At 44.0% G+C, this 18,509-nt stretch overlaps 1 protein-coding gene across 3 annotated transcripts in view; it reads right to left on the bottom strand.

Moving 5' to 3' along the window:
- Nucleotides 1–18,509, bottom strand: part of FBXW11 (F-box and WD repeat domain containing 11) — a 70,514-nt gene that overhangs the window by 4,087 nt on the left and 47,918 nt on the right. For all 3 annotated transcript variants that reach the window (XM_065644233.1, XM_065644232.1, XM_065644234.1), the window contains 7 exons: nt 7,252–7,389; nt 6,569–6,687; nt 5,681–5,930; nt 4,458–4,576; nt 3,305–3,415; nt 2,235–2,313; nt 1,031–1,219 (listed from right to left, as the gene is read on the bottom strand). In XM_065644233.1, the coding sequence (XP_065500305.1) occupies nt 1,058–1,219; nt 2,235–2,313; nt 3,305–3,415; nt 4,458–4,576; nt 5,681–5,930; nt 6,569–6,687; nt 7,252–7,389 (978 nt within the window). In that variant the 3' untranslated portion in view covers nt 1,031–1,057. The remainder of the gene's footprint in view (nt 1–1,030; nt 1,220–2,234; nt 2,314–3,304; nt 3,416–4,457; nt 4,577–5,680; nt 5,931–6,568; nt 6,688–7,251; nt 7,390–18,509) is intronic.

Below are 18,509 nucleotides of genomic sequence, written 5' to 3'. Positions count from 1 at the left end.
GGAATGCTTACAGGTGAGAGAAAACGGATTTTGAAGAACCAGCATCTTCACAAGGTATTGCCTAGTCAGGAGTGGAAAAATCCAAGGAACTCATTGCCGCAGCAGGGATAACGATACACGGGTAATGAAATCTGTGCTCATGTGAAGGCAGGGAAAGCTTTTCTCACGGTGTTTAAGCAAACCACTAATTATCTACTTTAAATAAAATTAATCCTTCCTGTTGGGGCAATGCGAGTCCTCTCGCCTCGGGAGCTCCCGGCACTGGCACAGACGGCGCTGGGGAGCGGGGCGACCACTCCGTTGCAGTGAAGCAATTTCTGTGCCCAAGTCCCGGCATCCGCAGCTGTTTAGAGTCTGAAGTGCAATCGTTGGCAATAATACAGATGACACAAGGAAAAGAATCCACTGTTCCAACAAAGAGATCTACAGCGGAGCTTTTACCCGCTGTGCTTTGAGAACTAAACGAAGCTGACTTGCAGAAAAATGGAAACAAAATACGCAAAGTTAACGTGCGCTGTTTCTGACAGCTCTGAGTTGTCGCGCTGCCTGACGCGATGTGATTTTGAGTTCTGAAAGCTTTCCCTGCTCTTTGAGGTTATCACAGAACCGCTCGTTTCTGATGAGCATTTGCCCAAAGATGACACACGCGTTCGGTTTACTGGAGATGCACCACAGTGCTCGTTACAAAGCTTCATAGAGCGAGCAGACGCATCAAGAATTCTCAAAGGCTCCAATTTCCCAGTGTATCTGGAACAGCTGTGCAATATACCAAGTCTCCTCCAGTTCCAAGAATGTTGTGAACAGATAACAACTTTCCATGAAATACCTGATGTACCCGGTTATAAACAGGAGGGATTATAGAAGGGGCTAAGAAAACATTACAAGTTTCATAAGCTGAAGCATGACTGGCATAAACAGGTTTTATTTTCTTAAGGGAAACATCAGCTGCTTGTTTTGACTAAGCCAACCTGCAGGCAGAGCGATAATATCAGATATTTATAATACAGCCAATAAAACGAGGGAGACTTACCTTCCAAGGGCAGGAAAGTGCAGACTGTTATCTGGAGATGTACGTGTATGTTCTAGATGGAGAGCGGGTCTCGTTCTGGGCACTGGGTGGCACGTTTAGGAAATCCCAAATCAGAATTGTATCGTCATGGGAACTACTAATGATCTGAAACTCATCAAACTGGAGTCTGAAGACACGTCCTGAATGTTCCTGCGAGTAACAGGGAGTCAGTGAGCAAGGCAAGGAGAGGACAACATCCCATCTCATCACCGCACAGCTGGGCACAGAACAGCGCGTTCAATCGTTGGTGGGCTGGTCAGGAAACCCTTTGTTGTAACGACACTCGAGTTGAAGAAATGCTCATTTTGTATGTAAGCTGGTTCAGCAAAACAGCCTATTTTCAGGAAAACTAAATACACCGCATTCAAAGAACCGTTAAACCTCATCTCTGTGCCAGGACTCGTGAATAGGAAGAAAAATGAGGAGGATTTCTGGCCATGTCAGCACTTCTTTAGGGGTTGGAAAGGCTGAGCACATGCTGAAGGAGCCCGTTACCGTCAGACAGACAACAACTTTGGGTTCCTGCTGGCTCGTCAAACCAACTCCTGAAGGAAAATGTCATGCACACATCCGGGAAAAGAACAAAGAACTCATTTCCCTAATTTATTTTTAATTAAGTCTACTGTCATAAACTAAACCCCTCATTACAAAGAAAAATATAACTTAACAGCCTTAAATCTGATAGTGCTCTGAAGTGATTTACTCCTTCCAGCCCATCTCCCTTCCCTCTGCACATCTCTTCCTTCCAAACCGAAGGGCTGGGAGGTTTTGGGAAAGGCTCACGAGGTTCCTTCTCCCTTTTCAGTTAGAGGAAATTTAAAGCCAGCACTACGATGATATTAGAGAAACACACCAATAACTAGAATTGTTTGATACAGTGTCATGCTTGTTTGGGTTTTTTTGTTGGTTTTTTTGTTTGTTTTGGTTTTGTTTTTAAGAATACACAAGAATCTCAAACTAGAAAAACTTGATTTTTTTCTTTTAACCTCAGATCCAAATCATTCAGGATAACTATATATATATATATTTCCTTATTCTTAGAATAAGCAGCAGCCTAGGCTTTATAAAACATCCTGAGTTTTTCACATATCCCACCATACTGTAATAAAACGCCTCTCACAAATAAAAGATTCCAGATAACCCCGAATGAATTAATTTTACATACCACTAATGTACGCAAGCATAATGTACTTGCTGGGGCACGAGGGTCAAGAGCAGCTTGCAAGTCCCAAACTTTAATTTTGCTATAATGCAAAAGACGATGATCGTTAGGAAAGTGTTGTTTCAAGTATAAGCATAGAAGCAACATCTAAAGTGATGGAAAAGTCTGTCAGGTTCCCCCTACAGCTCGTTTATCAGAATCAAGCAGAATGTTTGAATCTTCACTAAAATATTTACGCTAAATCTCGTACCACACAAATAGCTTTGTATTTCTTTTTAGCAGCAAATACAGTGATGTTGTTGTGATGGCCCCAGTGGGTCGGTGATATCAAAGACACATTCCCCACGTGTGCACGAGCCCCTTTGGGACCGCGGGGGACCGGGAGCTCCCAGCGCTGCTGACGAGCTGCAACGTGCCCAGGGAATCAGGCTGGGGCTGCCCAGCCCAGTGAGACTCTAAGCCCAAATAAAAGGCTAGAGACAAACACAGTTCCAGAATTGTTTTCCATAACTCTACTGTTCACTTGAAGCATAAATCAGGCAGAGACAGACCTGGAGAATCTGGACACAGATGTAAGCTGTAAGTGTCAACAGTGGGGCTCCTGCCTCCCACCCACCAGAGACGGTCACCGAGTGGTTCCGAGAGCCCCGTAAGATACGTTTACTCTTGCAACAAACATTTTCAGTGCTGCTCTCTTATAAAAATAGGAAGCCTAAACTACTCTAAGCACACAGGACCTGGCAAGGAGCAATTCCTGAGGGAAGAAACAAAGGAGTGCACTTAGGGGTAGCTGTCATTTCAGCCAAACTAAAGTTTCCTTTCTACAGAAAATCAAACCTGAGTGATAACACAATTCAGGAGTGCGCTCAAGAGCAGCCGAAAAACAGCTTCTTGGCTACTTAAAAGTGCAGCCTGCTGTGTTGAAATGCTCAAACAGAAGCCACTCGGTCGAATATTGATCCATTAGTCAAATCAGAAGAGAGCCCTTCCACAGGGAACAAAGGCTCAACGGTTTTCAGAAGATGCTTTGCTAGCAAAAGCAAAATTTTTTTAAATTGCTTTCAAAAACATACCCATCATAGGCTCCACTAACAATCCTCTTATTGTCGAACCTGATGCATCGAACCAGTTCTTCGTGGCCTTCTAATACTCTTAAACAGGCACCGCATTCAATGTCCCATAGCCTGCAGAGAACAGAGGAAAGAGGCTGTGAGTTCTTCAGGGTCAGCACTGGCCCGTAGCCTCACGTGCAGGGATTTAAGCAGGGTACTGAATGGGTTTCTGTGGAAGACAGCACATCATTTACTTAAAAAAGGCAGCTGGCAGGACCACGAGATGCTCCTTGCACACAATTCAGAGGTAAGTTCGTGTTGCAGCATCAGCATATCAAAACTCATCTGATCATTCAAAATGACATTCAAGTAAATGTTGGATACTTTTTAAATTACCTTGGGAAACTTTAATATACTTTCTTCCATTCTGCATAAACCAGTGATTAGAGGTTAAGAAAGTAATTAAGAAAATCAGTGACCAACATTTTCCTCATGCCTCCAAACAGACAGCAAGGTCATAAACTACAGAAACAGATAAGAAGTTTTGTTTACCTGTGACATAAATCTCAGCGTCCCACTTTTTCACAGGGTTGGGCTGTGTTTACTCTCACACTGAATTAAGTTTCAGTCACACATTATCTGCTCCAAAAGCCAGACAAAGCAAAGGTGTCTCTGGCTGAGAGAACTGGGGGTGTTCAGCCTGAAGAGGGCTCTGGGGAGACCTTATTGGGGCCTTTCAGTACGTAGAGGGGACCTACAAGAAACCTGGAGAGGGACTTTTCACAAGGGGATGTAGTGATAGGACAAGGGGTGATGGCTTTAAACTAAAAAGGGGGGAGATTTAAACTAGATATAAGGAAGAAATTCTTCACTGTGAGGGTGGCAAGGGACTGGAACAGGCTGCCTGGAGAAGCTGTGGATGAACCATCCCTGGAGACATCCCAGGCCAGGCTGGACGGGGCTCCGAGCAACCTGAGCTGGTGCAGATGTCCCTGCTCACGGCAGGGCTGGCACGGGAGGAGCTTTAAGGTCCCTTCCAACCCAAACCATTCTACGGTTCTGTGTTTTGTGTGTGCAGCAGTGCAGGACCACATAAAAAAAAAAAAAATCACGAGAAATCCTATTTTCACAAATGTACGTTGTTCCATACTGCCAGCAGCTCCGTGGCACCCACCGAATGGTATTGTCGGAAGACCCACTGACGACGAGTCGGTCCCGGTACTGCAGGCACGCGATGCCACGCTTGTGCCCATTCAGAGTACGAACAAACTCGCACGTACTTGTACTCCAGACCTGTGAAACACGAGATAAACGCTTGTCTGAGAATTGCACCCAAACAAGGGGTTTGAATTTCAACAGAAGCCGTTACCAACTCATAAACAGGACAGTGGGAATGAAAATCACATTTTTACAGGCAAAAAGTACCTGATGTTAATGGGAGACTGGGGCCGTGGGGAACTGCTATTGTACATCGACTCAATGAGAAAAGTTGGTGGAGGGTTGTCTATAAAATATTTACAAGTGGTAGAGACTGCCCCAAATGATTTAATAAACTTGATTACACCTGAATCTTGATAAATGAGTAAACATTTTTAAAAGTGAAAGTTATCCCATATGCAAAAACCCCACATTTTTTTTAACCAAAGAAATTGCTAGCAATCTACTAGGAAGAGAAGGAAAAAATGTGGCCTATAAAAGTTGGGTGGCTGCTTCTTTCTTAACGTTACATGATTCAATCAACTTTGCCCATTTTTAATGAGCTGTAATTGAAGTTGTAATGCAGAGTACCCAGTGGCTCATTTTCCAACACAGAGTGCAGCAGGATCTCTGACAGGTATTTGGACATTAAACTGCCAAGAGCTTTTTGGCACAGCCTAAGGCAGCTCTGGTTCTAGAGAGCGAAGGGTGGAAACGCCTTTGTGATATTAATATGTTCTGGGTAACTCAAATCTTCTGGTATGTAATAGTCTTCATATACATTAATTCTTCAAACATGGCGAAGTCTGGTTGGGCTGCCGGGAAGGCGTGGTGAGGAAAGGCAACTGCTGATACATCTCATGTCTGGAACGGGACCACCAATTGAAATAAAAAATAACACTTGGAACAAGGCACAAAATGTGCCACATTTAACAAACAAACCGATCTTGAGAGGGGAGTTCAAACAGCAAATGGGCTTCACATTTTTGCAGTTGTACGACGGAAGCCACAGAAGTGTTCCAAGCCTAGTTATGCACATAAAAACACAAAAAGCCATCAAGAGGCAGCAGCTCGCCGAACGGTAAAGAAAAAGGCACGGAACCGCTTAGGAACACTCGGGATATTCAGAGCCAAGTAACACTCTGAAGCTTTTCTGGCTGGGTAGGCATGCGGACCTCGACTGGAGCTCTGCCAACTTACTTTAATGGTCCTGTCACCTGACGCTGACACAATATACTTGTCATCGAAGTCGACCACGTTGACGGCAGCACGATGGCCAACCAAGACGCGGCGCAGGGTGATGTCGGTAGGCGACGCCATGTCCCAAACAGCAATCGATCTGTCCTTGGAGCATGTCACCATTAAGCCGTTACTGAACCTCAAATGAAGCACTGCCTCGTTGTGATGAATCAACGTGTTCAGAACTTCACCTGTATTTACATCCCAAACTCTGCAACAGAAAATTATTTTATCCCAACTGAAGGATGATGGTATAGGGCATAAACCTGCACATCTGCTCCAGGGCTACCTACTAGCTTATGTGAAGTGAAAAATCACTAAATACCTGAAGGGTGTTCTGAGCAGTTCTTAACTTTTTAAAACTTCTGCAGAGATTTGCATTGGTGAACCACAGAGACAAGGCTCTTCCACTGAACCAGGCCTAAGAGTCTCTTTATTGGACATCTACTGACCGTTGAATTAATACAAGAATTTAAATTCAGTATCGTCAAAACTGCAGTCAGACAAGTGCTCCATATATACCAAGTACTCTTTCATTAAGAGTCATAATTAAGAGGTGTCAGAAGGTGGTTTAAGAAACCCTAAATAAGGTTGTATAGTGGGCCATCAGCCATTCTACAGCTTCAGGATATACCTTGAATCATACGGGTCATATAATAACAAACAAGATGGATAATAATAAATGAGATGGAAATTTAGGAAAAAAATAATTATTGAATGTGATGCTTTGCCAACTGTAAATAATAGTATGACATTCACATTAGGCATGTTTTCTGATATTTGGATATTACTCTAAGTATTCCCAGCCCTAATACTCATATAATTTTTGTGCAAAAACTTAACACTCACCTCACTGTAGAATCTGAAGATCCAGTTACAATGACTCTCTCATCGTACTGCAGACAAAGAACCGAGCCAGTATGTCCTGTTAATACCTTCAAACATTCCAAGCTTGTCTTGTCCCAAATCTGTTTAAAAACAAGTAGAAGTGGCTTACCATGAATTTATACCCAAGACTTGAACATTGTGACAACAGAGAAGGAAGGCAGAAAACCAGAGCTAGCAGGGAGAATCCACGAGTAATTTACCTGTCCTCCCTTTTAGCTTAAAGCAGTCTCCTTGATGCAAGTTTTTGACAGAACAGTGAAATAACCAACGATCACAAAAAGAGAAAAGCCTGTTTTCTGAAAGGAAACGCCATGGATGATTCGTGTGAAAGGAACCGCTGAGCATGAGAGCGACCGAGCAGCGATGACAAGAGCCGCAGCCCAGGACAGCGGCACACGCCGCCTGCGTTCGTGGTACGTGAACTCTGATTTCTTTGTGCTCAGCGGCATCGATCTCCTGGCTGGCAGACCCCAAAGTGAGAACTTTGAAGGGCTACAGCAGACACCCCATCCTCAGCAACCCTGCACAGACAGCATTGTCCCGTGAAGAGACAAGAGAAATCATGGCAGAGACACCAGCAGCTGCCATTCCGAGGCAGAATCGCCCACCTACCTCTACGGAAAAGGCTGAACAAAAGCATTTACCTTGATGGAGTTATCTCGTAGGCCACTGATAATCTTTTCATCATCGTACTGTAAACAGTAGACACCTTTGCTGTTTTCAGAGCGGCACTGGATCCTTTGCAAGTTGTGTCGTCCACATCGCCAGTTGGATTCTATAGTCTGAGAGGGGAAACAATCGGGAGTCAGGCACGACTGCTCCAACACACACACAGCAACCCTTCCACTGTTACATACCTCATCCTTAAAGTATCTAAAACTTAATCATATCTTTTCTCCCCACCCTAATAAAAACGCACAAAACGATGAACTGGAATTGGGACTTTTTTTTTTCCTGCCATGACAAACGCTGTGTTTAGCGGTGAAAATCACAGTCAACTAACCTTAACGAGAATTTCCAAAGGAGCCATTAGAGAAATTTCGTAACCATTCAGTTATCCCCCATATTTCCAGGACCATCTGACATAAGCAGCACAGATTAAAGCAGGAGCTCGTGTGGCACCATGTGCAGCCTCACCTGTGTAACTGTAATAACGTTACTGAGCCCAGCACAGAGCCTGCGGGAGTGCTGGGGCCTTTCCTTCTTTAACCCCCTAAAAAACTCAACATTTTCACTGCGAGAGAGATTTTAAGGAAGGAGCCCTGACACACCTTAAAAAAACCCACAAAATATTTCACAGCAGAACCAGAATGATTTCCTTGTTTTAATCAGCTTTATTACTTGTAACAACAACCGAGAGAGGATGCAGGCACAGAGCAGCCCCTGCAGCACCTACACAGCCTGGGACGTTTCTGTCTTCCAGCACAGGCACCCAAACAGAGCATTTATTTACCTATTTCCCTAGGTTCCCCCCATAAACGCTGCATGGAAGCCTGGGAAGGAGCTGATCAACTGTCAGTTTGATTGGAAAAGCACATTGATAACTTTCAAAGCAATAGCAGGCACCTCTGCAGCTCCCCCAAGCCTGGAAAACAACTGAAATGCTTATTAAAGACAAAAGTGCAGTGCAGCTATGACACCCCAATTCTAAGAAAATGTCTGCTCTGAGGGAAAACTAACCTATCGCTTTGTCCTCCACACATTTGCTCCTTCAATTGTCTCCCATTATGCAAGTTGGACAGAATTATACACAGTCGTAATACAAACCTGATGTGCCACAGGAATTTCTCTAAATCGTAAGTACTAACTAAGTGATGCTCCTAGAGGAATGTGTGGACAAGTTCCTCATCCCCTCTTGTTCTCTTCCAATTTGGGGGGGAAGTTAATGAAATTAAGATAGCAAATCATCCGTCAGTTTGGGATCTGCTTTTCTGGCCAGCTAGTGTGCTGCTGATTGTCAGGCTGGGAACTGGGCTTAAAACGTTCAGATCTGACGCTTAAGCTCAGCCTTGGACTCCTGCCCTGAAGGCAGCGGCTGCTCGCTGTGCTCAGCACGGGACGGACGCACCGGAGGACGGACAGACGCTGCTTAAACTTGAGCTGAACATCTATCATCTGCGCTAGGAGGGCAGAACCACAACTCATTAACTCCTTTGCTGCTACAGACACGACCCTCGGAAACTGGAGAGGACTGTAGATGTTAATAGCATGAACCAATATAATTGTAAATCTGAAGGGAAGATATTGAAAAATGCAATACTGACACTGAAGACATAGGAGATAAAGCATCGCAGACTGGAGTTAGTCAATTGATAAAGTTTTATAAACCATATACGTTCAGATGTTCAATTCTAGGAAGTCCTAAGGGAGAGTTTCCCTAAAGCGATGCTCTTGGAAAGGTCTGAAATAAGCAGTTGCACATAACGCACACTGGGTTACTCTTTTTTTACTCAGATTACACCATTTGAGCACTTTCACACTTGAGCTTCCTGAGACAGTGACCACCGATAGCTACAGAAGGCACTAAGAACACCACAAATTAAAATGTTGCTTGGAGGAGTTTCCCAAACAAACCAGCCAGTAAAACTTTGCTCACCAGACATGTGGGACACGAGCTGCCTTAATTCGTAGGAGTTCATTGTAGGAAGCTATTTAATAAGCTCGCCAGGAGAAAATATTGGCTTTAAATAAAAGAAACTCAAGTATTATTTGTATCTATGTGAAGGCACAATAAAGCAGTAAGTCATATGCAGGTGCACACTTGAATTCTGAGAATAGATGTCACTTCACTCAGACATTATACGGCAGAGCTACTGTGGGAAAATACTTCATGTTTTTTGAGAACTTGTAAAATCCCCTTACGCGGCGTAAATTTTCGATATGCTGGGAAAGTAGCCACGATACACAGAGAATATACAGCAGCATTTCAATTGGCAAGAGAGTGAAAACAGATGTGGACATACAGAGAAATAACATTATTTTAGATGACTAAATACAGCTGAGTGGGTGGGCAACCTGGAGGACCCTTGGAAAAGCACCATGTTTGATACAATACTGGCAACCACACTAAAGCTTCTGGCTATAGGAAATGTCTGGTGGTTACCGAATAGTGCAGCTCGTAAAGGTCTTCATCCGCAACCTCTTTCCAGGAGATAACTTAATAAACTGTATAGGCCGAGTAGGTGGGCATGCGCGTACAAGGGGGTTTATGGACTGTGCCAAGCGTCAGGGAGTCAATGCTGAAGACACCCACGGTTTATTTGCATATTTATGGTACCAAACCCAATACCAATATACGCAACACCCACTACTCTATTTTCTACAGATCTCCTCAAAGTCTCCGAGATCACCGCCTGTGAACTTGGGTTTCACAATGAAAAGCACAATGTTGCAGAATTATTTCCTCAGTTCACACACACAGAAAAACTGTTTCTGGCACTTTGCTAAAAGCTCACTAGAGCAACAGCTGACACAGGCTGTACAACCAACGAGATCTGGCCATGCAAGGGATAAAGACCAAGCATGAAGCCAAAGCATCTGCCACATCAGGAGAGTCATTTGGCAGCTGAAGAAATGCATAAATGAATTTAAAAAAGACATTTAGAGAGAAAAGTACACACAGATAATAGCCCAAGACGCAGAGGTATAGCCAAACCTTGACCATGCCAGAATGTGTCCACTGGTACAAAGATGCACAGCAAAAAAAAAGATGCAATTCATCTGGATTAACACTTGGAACATTTGCGATACTTTGGAAGTGCTAAGGATAATCTACTAGGAACAGGATTTTTTTTTTCCCATTTGATATTGTACACTGTGTTCAGTTTCTTGGCTTAACGTTGCATTTTTATTCTTGTGAATGTTACTGCAGAGCAAGTGGGTTTTTCTTAATCCCAAAACACAAGGAGTTTCTGTTCCCTCTGAACACACGAGTCTCCTGCAGCACAAACAGGGCAGAAGAAAAAGGGACCTACACATTTGTTGTGTTCACTGGGATTTCTCCTGAAGCACGAAGCATTTACACCAGGGGCAGTTAGAATCCAAATCCTTGTCCTTCGCATGCTTTCTTTTAAGAGAAGGAAGAAAACTCTTCCTGACTCTGGCAGAAGAAAGGAAATGAACTTATGTCATGGGGGTGGAGAGGGCTTAACATTTCATTCATTATGAAGTTAAGAGGGTTTGATAAGCAAGGACAAAATGACAGCTTGGCCGTGGCACCAGGCTCCCCGCAGCTTTGAGGTCTTTCCTCTCTCAGAGCCTTTGAAGATGCCAAAACCATTAGGGGGGTAAAGAAAAAGCATCAAGCTCTTGAAGCAGCATCCGGATTGCCTAGATCCTGGCTTGCGTCTGGACTTCACCGCTGGGTCTCCAAGCTGCTGTCAGGCAGTGACGGCCAAAGAGCTTTTACAGTCTCTCTCTCTCAGCCTTCAGAAGAAGGGCTACGGGATGCTTATTGCTGAGAAGGCTTGAACTGGTCCTCAGGAGAAACCTGCAGCGAGCCAGCTGTCCCGGCATCACCCAGCAGCACAAACCGCTCCGAGCAGGCGGGGATCGGCGCCCCGCAGCAATGCAGGACAGAACGCGCCTGCAGCAAAGCCTCTGCCCAAAGCAGCCCAGGGACAAACCTCTGCAGGTCAAGAGCATCAGCACGTTTCTGGTGAGCATCATCACTTCTGTAAACCACTGGTAAGGAGCTGCTGGTAGGCAGGTAGCAGCAAAGACAGCTAAAAGCCCACAGAGCACAGGAGCTGGATGAGCACTGGCGTGGGTATTGTACAGGGACGGCAATGAAATCCCTGTGCCAAAGCAGCGCGGCAGAAAATCTACCTGCACCGTACCCGACATCCCTCAAACGCCTCGGACTCGGACCGGCCGCATCACCCAAGTGACGAACAAGAAACCGGGGCGGTCAGTACATTTGACGGGGTTTACATCTCAAGGGATAGCGGCTGTGGGCGCGATGTACCTAACGCCTCGTTCACCAGGAGATGAGCACGTTGTCACCTCCGGCAGCACCGTGGTGGCAGCGGCACAGTCACACCAGCATCGCCAACAGAACTGGCACAGGAGACAACGCCAGGGGCTGAAACCAGCCAGCACCACGCCTTGCCATTTACAGGACACGGTGTTCCAGTTAAAATTCACATACTACTGACCTGAAAATGCAGGCGTTACAGTCCACCAAAACAATCTGCACTTTGCGCTGCAAAGAATTCTTCGCATTTTAGATTGTCCACAGTTAAAGCTACGTGAAAGTCCAGAAAAACGCAAAAAATTACATGGGAGACATTGTTGCCATGTTATATGGGAAGAGGGAGCAAACAGTAACACAGTAATCTAATGCAAACAAACCTAAACAAAGACTGATTTGAAAGGGTGATAACCAATTTTTTGTAGTTACCTCGTCTAACGCAAGCAGATGAGTGAAGTAAGAATAAAAATCACCTTCATGAAAAATAACTGAAGCAAGTCAAATAGTCAAATATATAGAGAAATAGGGATTCTCTATACCCCACTAACATATGCTGATTTTTACACATATGTATATACTTAAAGTTCAGCATGCATTTGTTTAATACAAGTAGAAAGGCTCACTTCCCAAAAAAAGAAAAAAAAAAAAGGAAAAAAAAAAAAGGAAAAACTTCCAGTAACCAAAAAGTGGGCTTCTGACTTGATTTATAAAAATCACATGATACTCAGGGTACGTCTTGAAGAACAGTCTGAAATTAAAGCAAGGCCGAAAAGGTGAGTGTGCTGCTGAGCCACTCCTGTCTCAACACTCCACAGCTCCCAGGTCAGCCTGGGGGAAAACATCACTGGTAGTGTGAACTGCGAGAGCAGAAGAAAAGCCATCAACAGTGAAGTCCAAAAATCTAAACATCTCTAGAGAAAAAGGAAAGAGAAGCTTTTCCTAGCAAGTGTTACAATTAAATACTGCTTTTTTTGGCAGAATTTGAGTCCTAAAAGTTAAGTTCCTAACGCTTACAGCTGCTTAGATAAGATCTGAACGTGGACAATATAAATTGATGAAGTGTTGTCTCTTTCTGCATGCAACTGATCCAACATGTATGAAGCTGCTTAAAGGTCCACCAAGTAAAACTACTCCTGAGTCGCACTGTAGCTTTGCTGGACCACGTTTTTAAAGGCCACGTTTAAAAATAACAGAGCAACCTTATGATGCTGAACAAGATAAATCTGGACAATGGAATACACACATCGCTTCGAGAGGAAGAGGAGACTTCAGGAGGTGCATTAAAGGCCAGGGACATACAAGGAATATAAGAAATCCCTTCGGAAGAAAGCTGGCAGTATAATACTGACCATTTTGTTACGCAAAAAGAACAGACAGTGTTTTCTCTAAATGTCAAAATGGTGTTAAACACCAGATAGCTTAGGCAAATCAGATAAAAAGAGGCAACATAAACTGAAGTTTCAGACCTAGAGAAGAGTAATTCAGCATTAGGACGGTCTCACTGCCCAGGACGGTGATGCCTGACTTGTTGGAGGAGACAGAACCCGCCGCACGAGAAACTCGGATGACTCCCACGTAAACCAAGTGTAACTGCATCACATCCCCACGTTCTGCCCAGGCAGCTGTTCTGGGGGCTGTGCTGGGCCATCGCCGACCGCACCGCTACAGCTGCTCTGCTTCCCCAGGGAAGGGATAAAGGATCCTGGTGCGTCCTGCTCGGGAGAACCGGTGACAGGAGCATGCGGATGGACAGAGCCGTCCCTCTGCCCTGGGAGTTCTCTCTTCTCTCTCAAGCACCTCCGCAAACACAGCCACAAAGCACCACATCCCAAAAGAGATTCAAGGGCAGCATCTGGTAAAAACCTTTTTCATCTCTGCAGCTGCACGTCATGATGATCACAGGAACATCCATCGATGTCTGGCTGGTTTTTCCTCCCATTTCCACCAACTAGGTACAACACACTTCAGAGACCGCCAAATTTCAAGCGTTTGGGATACAGATGCAACATCAAAATAAACTAACTTTAAGTGGACTCCTGTTTAAAGCAAAGCAATAGAGAAGTACTGCTGTAACTTCCAGATCTGGAGAGGAAATCTTAAAACTACAAGGCAACAGCAATGAAAACAGAGAGGGGTCCCCAGAGGTGCTTCGCTGACACCTGGACTCTCACCTGGCAAAGAACAATGCTGCCGAAGAACACAACTGCTGCACCGTTTAGTTTCCACTGGAGACAGTAACTGTGTTTATGCATAACACCGTAAAAATACAAAGTTATATTTAAACAGGTACTTATCAGGCCCTGTCAGGGCACAGGGGCATTCAAAGTACTCAAACAGGATCAATTAAGCCCTTTTTCAAACCCGCAGAAGAAAACCAGCAGCCTTTTATGCCTGTTTGTGAAAAAAAGTAGCTGCGATGTGGGGCAAAGGGAATAAAAAAAAAATCCAAGTCAAGGATGCGTCCCACGCAAGGGGCATCTGCAAGGAGTCGTGTGCCCGGCGGGATGTGAGAGCGCAGCCCGGGCCGTGCGGCACAGGGACGCGGGCTCTGCCCCTCTGCTGCCCCTGCCCCACCTCGTGCTTAAGAAACGTCGTTTGCAAAGTGCCTGTGGAGTCGAGATTTCAAAGGCTGGCTGAAAAAATTCCTAGGCGTATGTCCTGGTTTTGTTCAAAACAAGTTTCTCTTTTAGTGAATTTCCCTGTCAGCTAAAGTCTTCTTACTAACTGCAGTTTTCCTGAAAGTTAGGTACATGTTTTGGTAGACACAGCGATGGAAAGCAAGGTCATTGATAACGATGCATCCCGCGAGATGTGCAAGCAGGAGGTGAACCGAAAAATTAACCAGCTAAAGTATTCCATCCCATTCACATCATACTTCATATAAAAGTGGGGGATCACGAGGATCTCGTTCCCTTTTCCTTACGGCCGACGTTGGGAGAGGACCTTGCGAGTTGTCCCTGCGAACCGAGGCCCAGTGACAGACTGGATCCAGCTCCGGTTGGCTGCAGAGTCCGGTCCGGGACTTCGGGTGCCGGCCCCACATCTGCCGGAGCAGCTGCCGGGACTTTCAAGATTGGTTTTGTATATATTGTGTTATTTTCTCTATTTCTATTAGAGGCATTAGTAAAACATTTTTAATTTTTGCCAGCTGTCTTCTCTCTGTCCTTCTTTCCCACCCGATCGCCTGTCCTCGGTGGGAAGGGGGGAGAGGGAGGGGCTGAAGGGGAAAAAGGGGGTTAACAAAACATTTGCCACGGTTTTATTGTCACCCCGCAACCAAACCACGACAGCGTATAATGCTGACCAGATTCTCCACACGCAGGCGCACAAAATTTCTCCAGCATCCTCATTACAACAGCACTAAACAAACCCATTTCCTCAGCAATTATACACTGCAACGCTCAGAAACAAAGCTCTCCCAATGCCGGCAGTGATTTGAGGCGAGAGCTGATTTTTTTTTCTCCCTTTCAAATTTCAATTCTAGCCATAAAATCGGAACTTTCGCAAAATTCAGAAGAACGCATAGTGCTTATCTAATGGCCTGGCACATTTTCCTAGAGTCTGCAGCAAAATCACATTGTAATTCTCATCTTCATTAGGTGGACCTAAGTCTCTATGGAAACAAGATGAGGGCACTTGCCATGTGCCTAAAGATACAGGAACATTGATGAACTGAGTCTTCTCAGCTTATCAGAATATATAGATACTTGCACTAATCCTGAGGGGAAAACAGAACGCTTAGCCAGGCTTCACAAATAATATGGAAAAAATCCAGGGACTTGGGGCTCTGGAATGAGCAGTATTCAGCTTCCCATCCCAGCAACGTGCCAATTAACACAATCCCAATTAGAACAGCTGCCCTGCCCCACGACGCTCTGCACCCGGGCACGGGACACTCTGCACCCACCGGATCAGCTGAACGAACAAGGTCTTGCAAAACCAACTTCAGTTTTTTAAAATAAGCCCCAAACAGGTTTTTCCCTTTTAAAAAAAAGCTCCTAAGGGAGCTTGGCAGTTGAACATCTGCCTTGGAGACATGTACAATTACTGGAGCACCTCTCGCGAAATGAAACCTAATCAAATATTTGGCTTCACAGCGGAGGTGGAGAGTAACTACCTCTTTCCAAGAATTTGGTCTCAGATCTCTAAATGTCCTCTTGTTTTCAAATCCAGTGATTTCAGAAGTGCATTATGTGCCTAAAATGTGTTTGGCATGAAATAAACAGATATTGGCGCTAATAAATTTTCAGAGAGACAAGGGAGCCTCACTTTGCCAAATCACTGCCTGTATCACCTTGCAGCTAATGAGACCTTGTGGTTGCACGGACTTTTGACCCAAAATGTAAATAGAACCCAAGGGAAACAATTCAAATTTGCTATTTATAATTTTTCCTTCCAATTGTTAATTCAGGTTTTGGATTACTTCTCAAATTCTGACAGTCAATCCAAAGCAGAGAATGCATTCTCCTTTGAACTTATCTCTACCCGCAACCCAATTTAGGGCCAGCTGCAGTAATTAATAACTCTTATCATTAGAAACAGTCTAGCAGAATTTGGTTAATCTTTGTACTCCACTGAATGACATGATTTTTGAATGCAGTAAAATGTGTTCGACATAACACAAAAATCAAGTTCTTTGGACACAAATAGAAAGGTTTTCTAAAAATACTTGTACGATGATAGAAATGCTAATGTGGTAGCCTTTGGCTCATCACTGCTCCCTAAACTCTGACCCTCTGACAGAAACACAAAGATCTTATTAAAAGTCCAGGCAAATATTTGAAGAAAAAACATTTTGGTATTCAGAGATACAAAATTCTTCATCACAGCTGAGATGAAAGTCTTATTTAAGAGCTTCCGCATGTTGCTTTGAAAAAGGAAGGAACAGGAAAAGCATGAAACTGAGGGAGAACATGACTTTAGGCTTAAAAACAGAATAAAGGGAGAAAAAGTTAAGAAGAATTTATAGCTACATTTTGTTGTTATTGTTACTCACCATCTACATTTTCAAACAGTGTTAAAAGCTTCTTTTGACAGTCCGTTAGGGAAGCAATTTGTGAAAAATGCTTCAAAGAGTGACTTATTAGAAAATTTATAATTGACTTTTGGAAGCAGAAGAATTACTTGGCCCTTGACCATTAGCAGAAACACGAACCCCTCTCCAGGCTGGAAACATGGAAAACACCAATACATCAGGAGACTTGAAGGAAACACATAAACACTTTTTTTCCCCCTGAATTTGGGCAAACAGGCTCACACTTACTTGTGCTAAAGTGAATTCAGAGGCAAAACCCCAGAGCTGACAGGTCGGGGCTCCTTTCCGCATTACTGCTCTATCAACAGGCCATGGACAGTGTTGAGGTTACTTGTCAGTACCTTAAATTCTACCCAAGTGATCGACAACCAGTAAAGACCAAAGGTTTTTCACAGGTTTCTAGACACAAGCATGAAATGGAAAGTACAGAACTAGAGGAGATTTTCCCTGAACTGCCCTAATTCTGCTTCTCTGCTCTTGCCCGGGTTTGCGACACGCAGGAGTTCCCTGCACGCCCCAGGAGTAGTTCACACAGTTCGGGATATAGAAACTACAGAAATCGTATGTAAAAATGGCTGGACTGCCAGGCAGTTTGGAACAGGCAGAACCTCCGGCAGCAGCTCCCGGGTCACCCTGTGCGCCACAGAAAAGGCTTTTCCCACGCTCAGTACTCACGGGGCTATTTTTACGTCCCGTGTTTGACACCCGGCTGGGAGCCTGACACCAGATAACCCGACTCTGCACGTTCACCTTTATCGCGTCATCCGCCTGAGCTCTAGAGGACGAAAAATCAAAACTTATGAGTTGAAACTCTGAAAGGAAGATGGGATTGAAAAGAGTATTATAAATCTGTGTTTCTTGACTTGCGAGCACTGATGCATTTTCTATCCATATTGAATACATGAGCCCTTACTTTTAGGCAGTGAAGTGCAGTTTTTTCTCTTAATTGGATGGTTTAATAGATTTACTGTTCTCCAAATGAAATTTAGTTTTTCAAGAAACGTATTCATCACTATGATATATTTCAGTGGTGTACTTATTCCCCACTCCCAGGTATTGAGAGACTGAAAATTTTGACATTTAATATATTAGCAACAAGCGAAGCCCGAGGGTTTGGGCTTTTTCCTGCTTATTTCATCCTAGCAAAACCTGTTCACTTCAGGAGCTTCATTTCCATGCATCGTACTAGAACGTCTACAGCAACCAAAGAAGTATTAAATAGCAGATGGTGACAGTTCAAAGGCTGAACAGCCTCAAAACATCTCTAAGGGACGTTCCCATCTCTAATAGTAACAATTCCTATACAAATACTCCATTTACACCTAAACAAATGAGTTTCAGAAAAAAAAACTTTTAAAATCTGAGTTATAATAATGCTGAACTCCTGCGGTGTTCCACATCTCAAAGGTCATCTTTTCACGCCGCTTTTTGCCCATTTTCTTTACTCAACAGTGCCAGAAACTTGCAGAAAGCAAGAAAATATCACATAAAGAGTTCGCCTTAGTCCCATGGGCTTCTATCATTGAAAAATCACTGTCATTCCTGAGAGGACATGTCTCCCTTCAAATAATAAAATGCGTATCATTCAGCTCACAAGTAAATATCAAGTTTGATCTTATTTTGCCTGGGCTACATTTCATGCTTAGTTCTTTATCTGTAAATGTTTATAAATTGCGTAGCAAGGGTTATAAAAAAAAATACATAAAACCTGGCTGTTTTCCAGCAGATGCATTTTACAGATGGGTTAAGAGTTCTGAATAGTTTTGTTTACTGAGTGCCGAGCAACACAAACTCACATTTGCTGTGGCAGAACGATTCCATTAGTTCACATCTGTCTTAAACATCAAAACAAGTGTTTCCCCCCACTCATGAATTTCAGAGCGATCACTTCACAT

Source organism: Caloenas nicobarica, chromosome 13 (genome assembly GCF_036013445.1).
Source record: "Caloenas nicobarica isolate bCalNic1 chromosome 13, bCalNic1.hap1, whole genome shotgun sequence".
NCBI lineage: Eukaryota > Metazoa > Chordata > Aves > Columbiformes > Columbidae > Caloenas > Caloenas nicobarica.
This window is presented reverse-complemented; position numbering and strand designations above follow the sequence as displayed.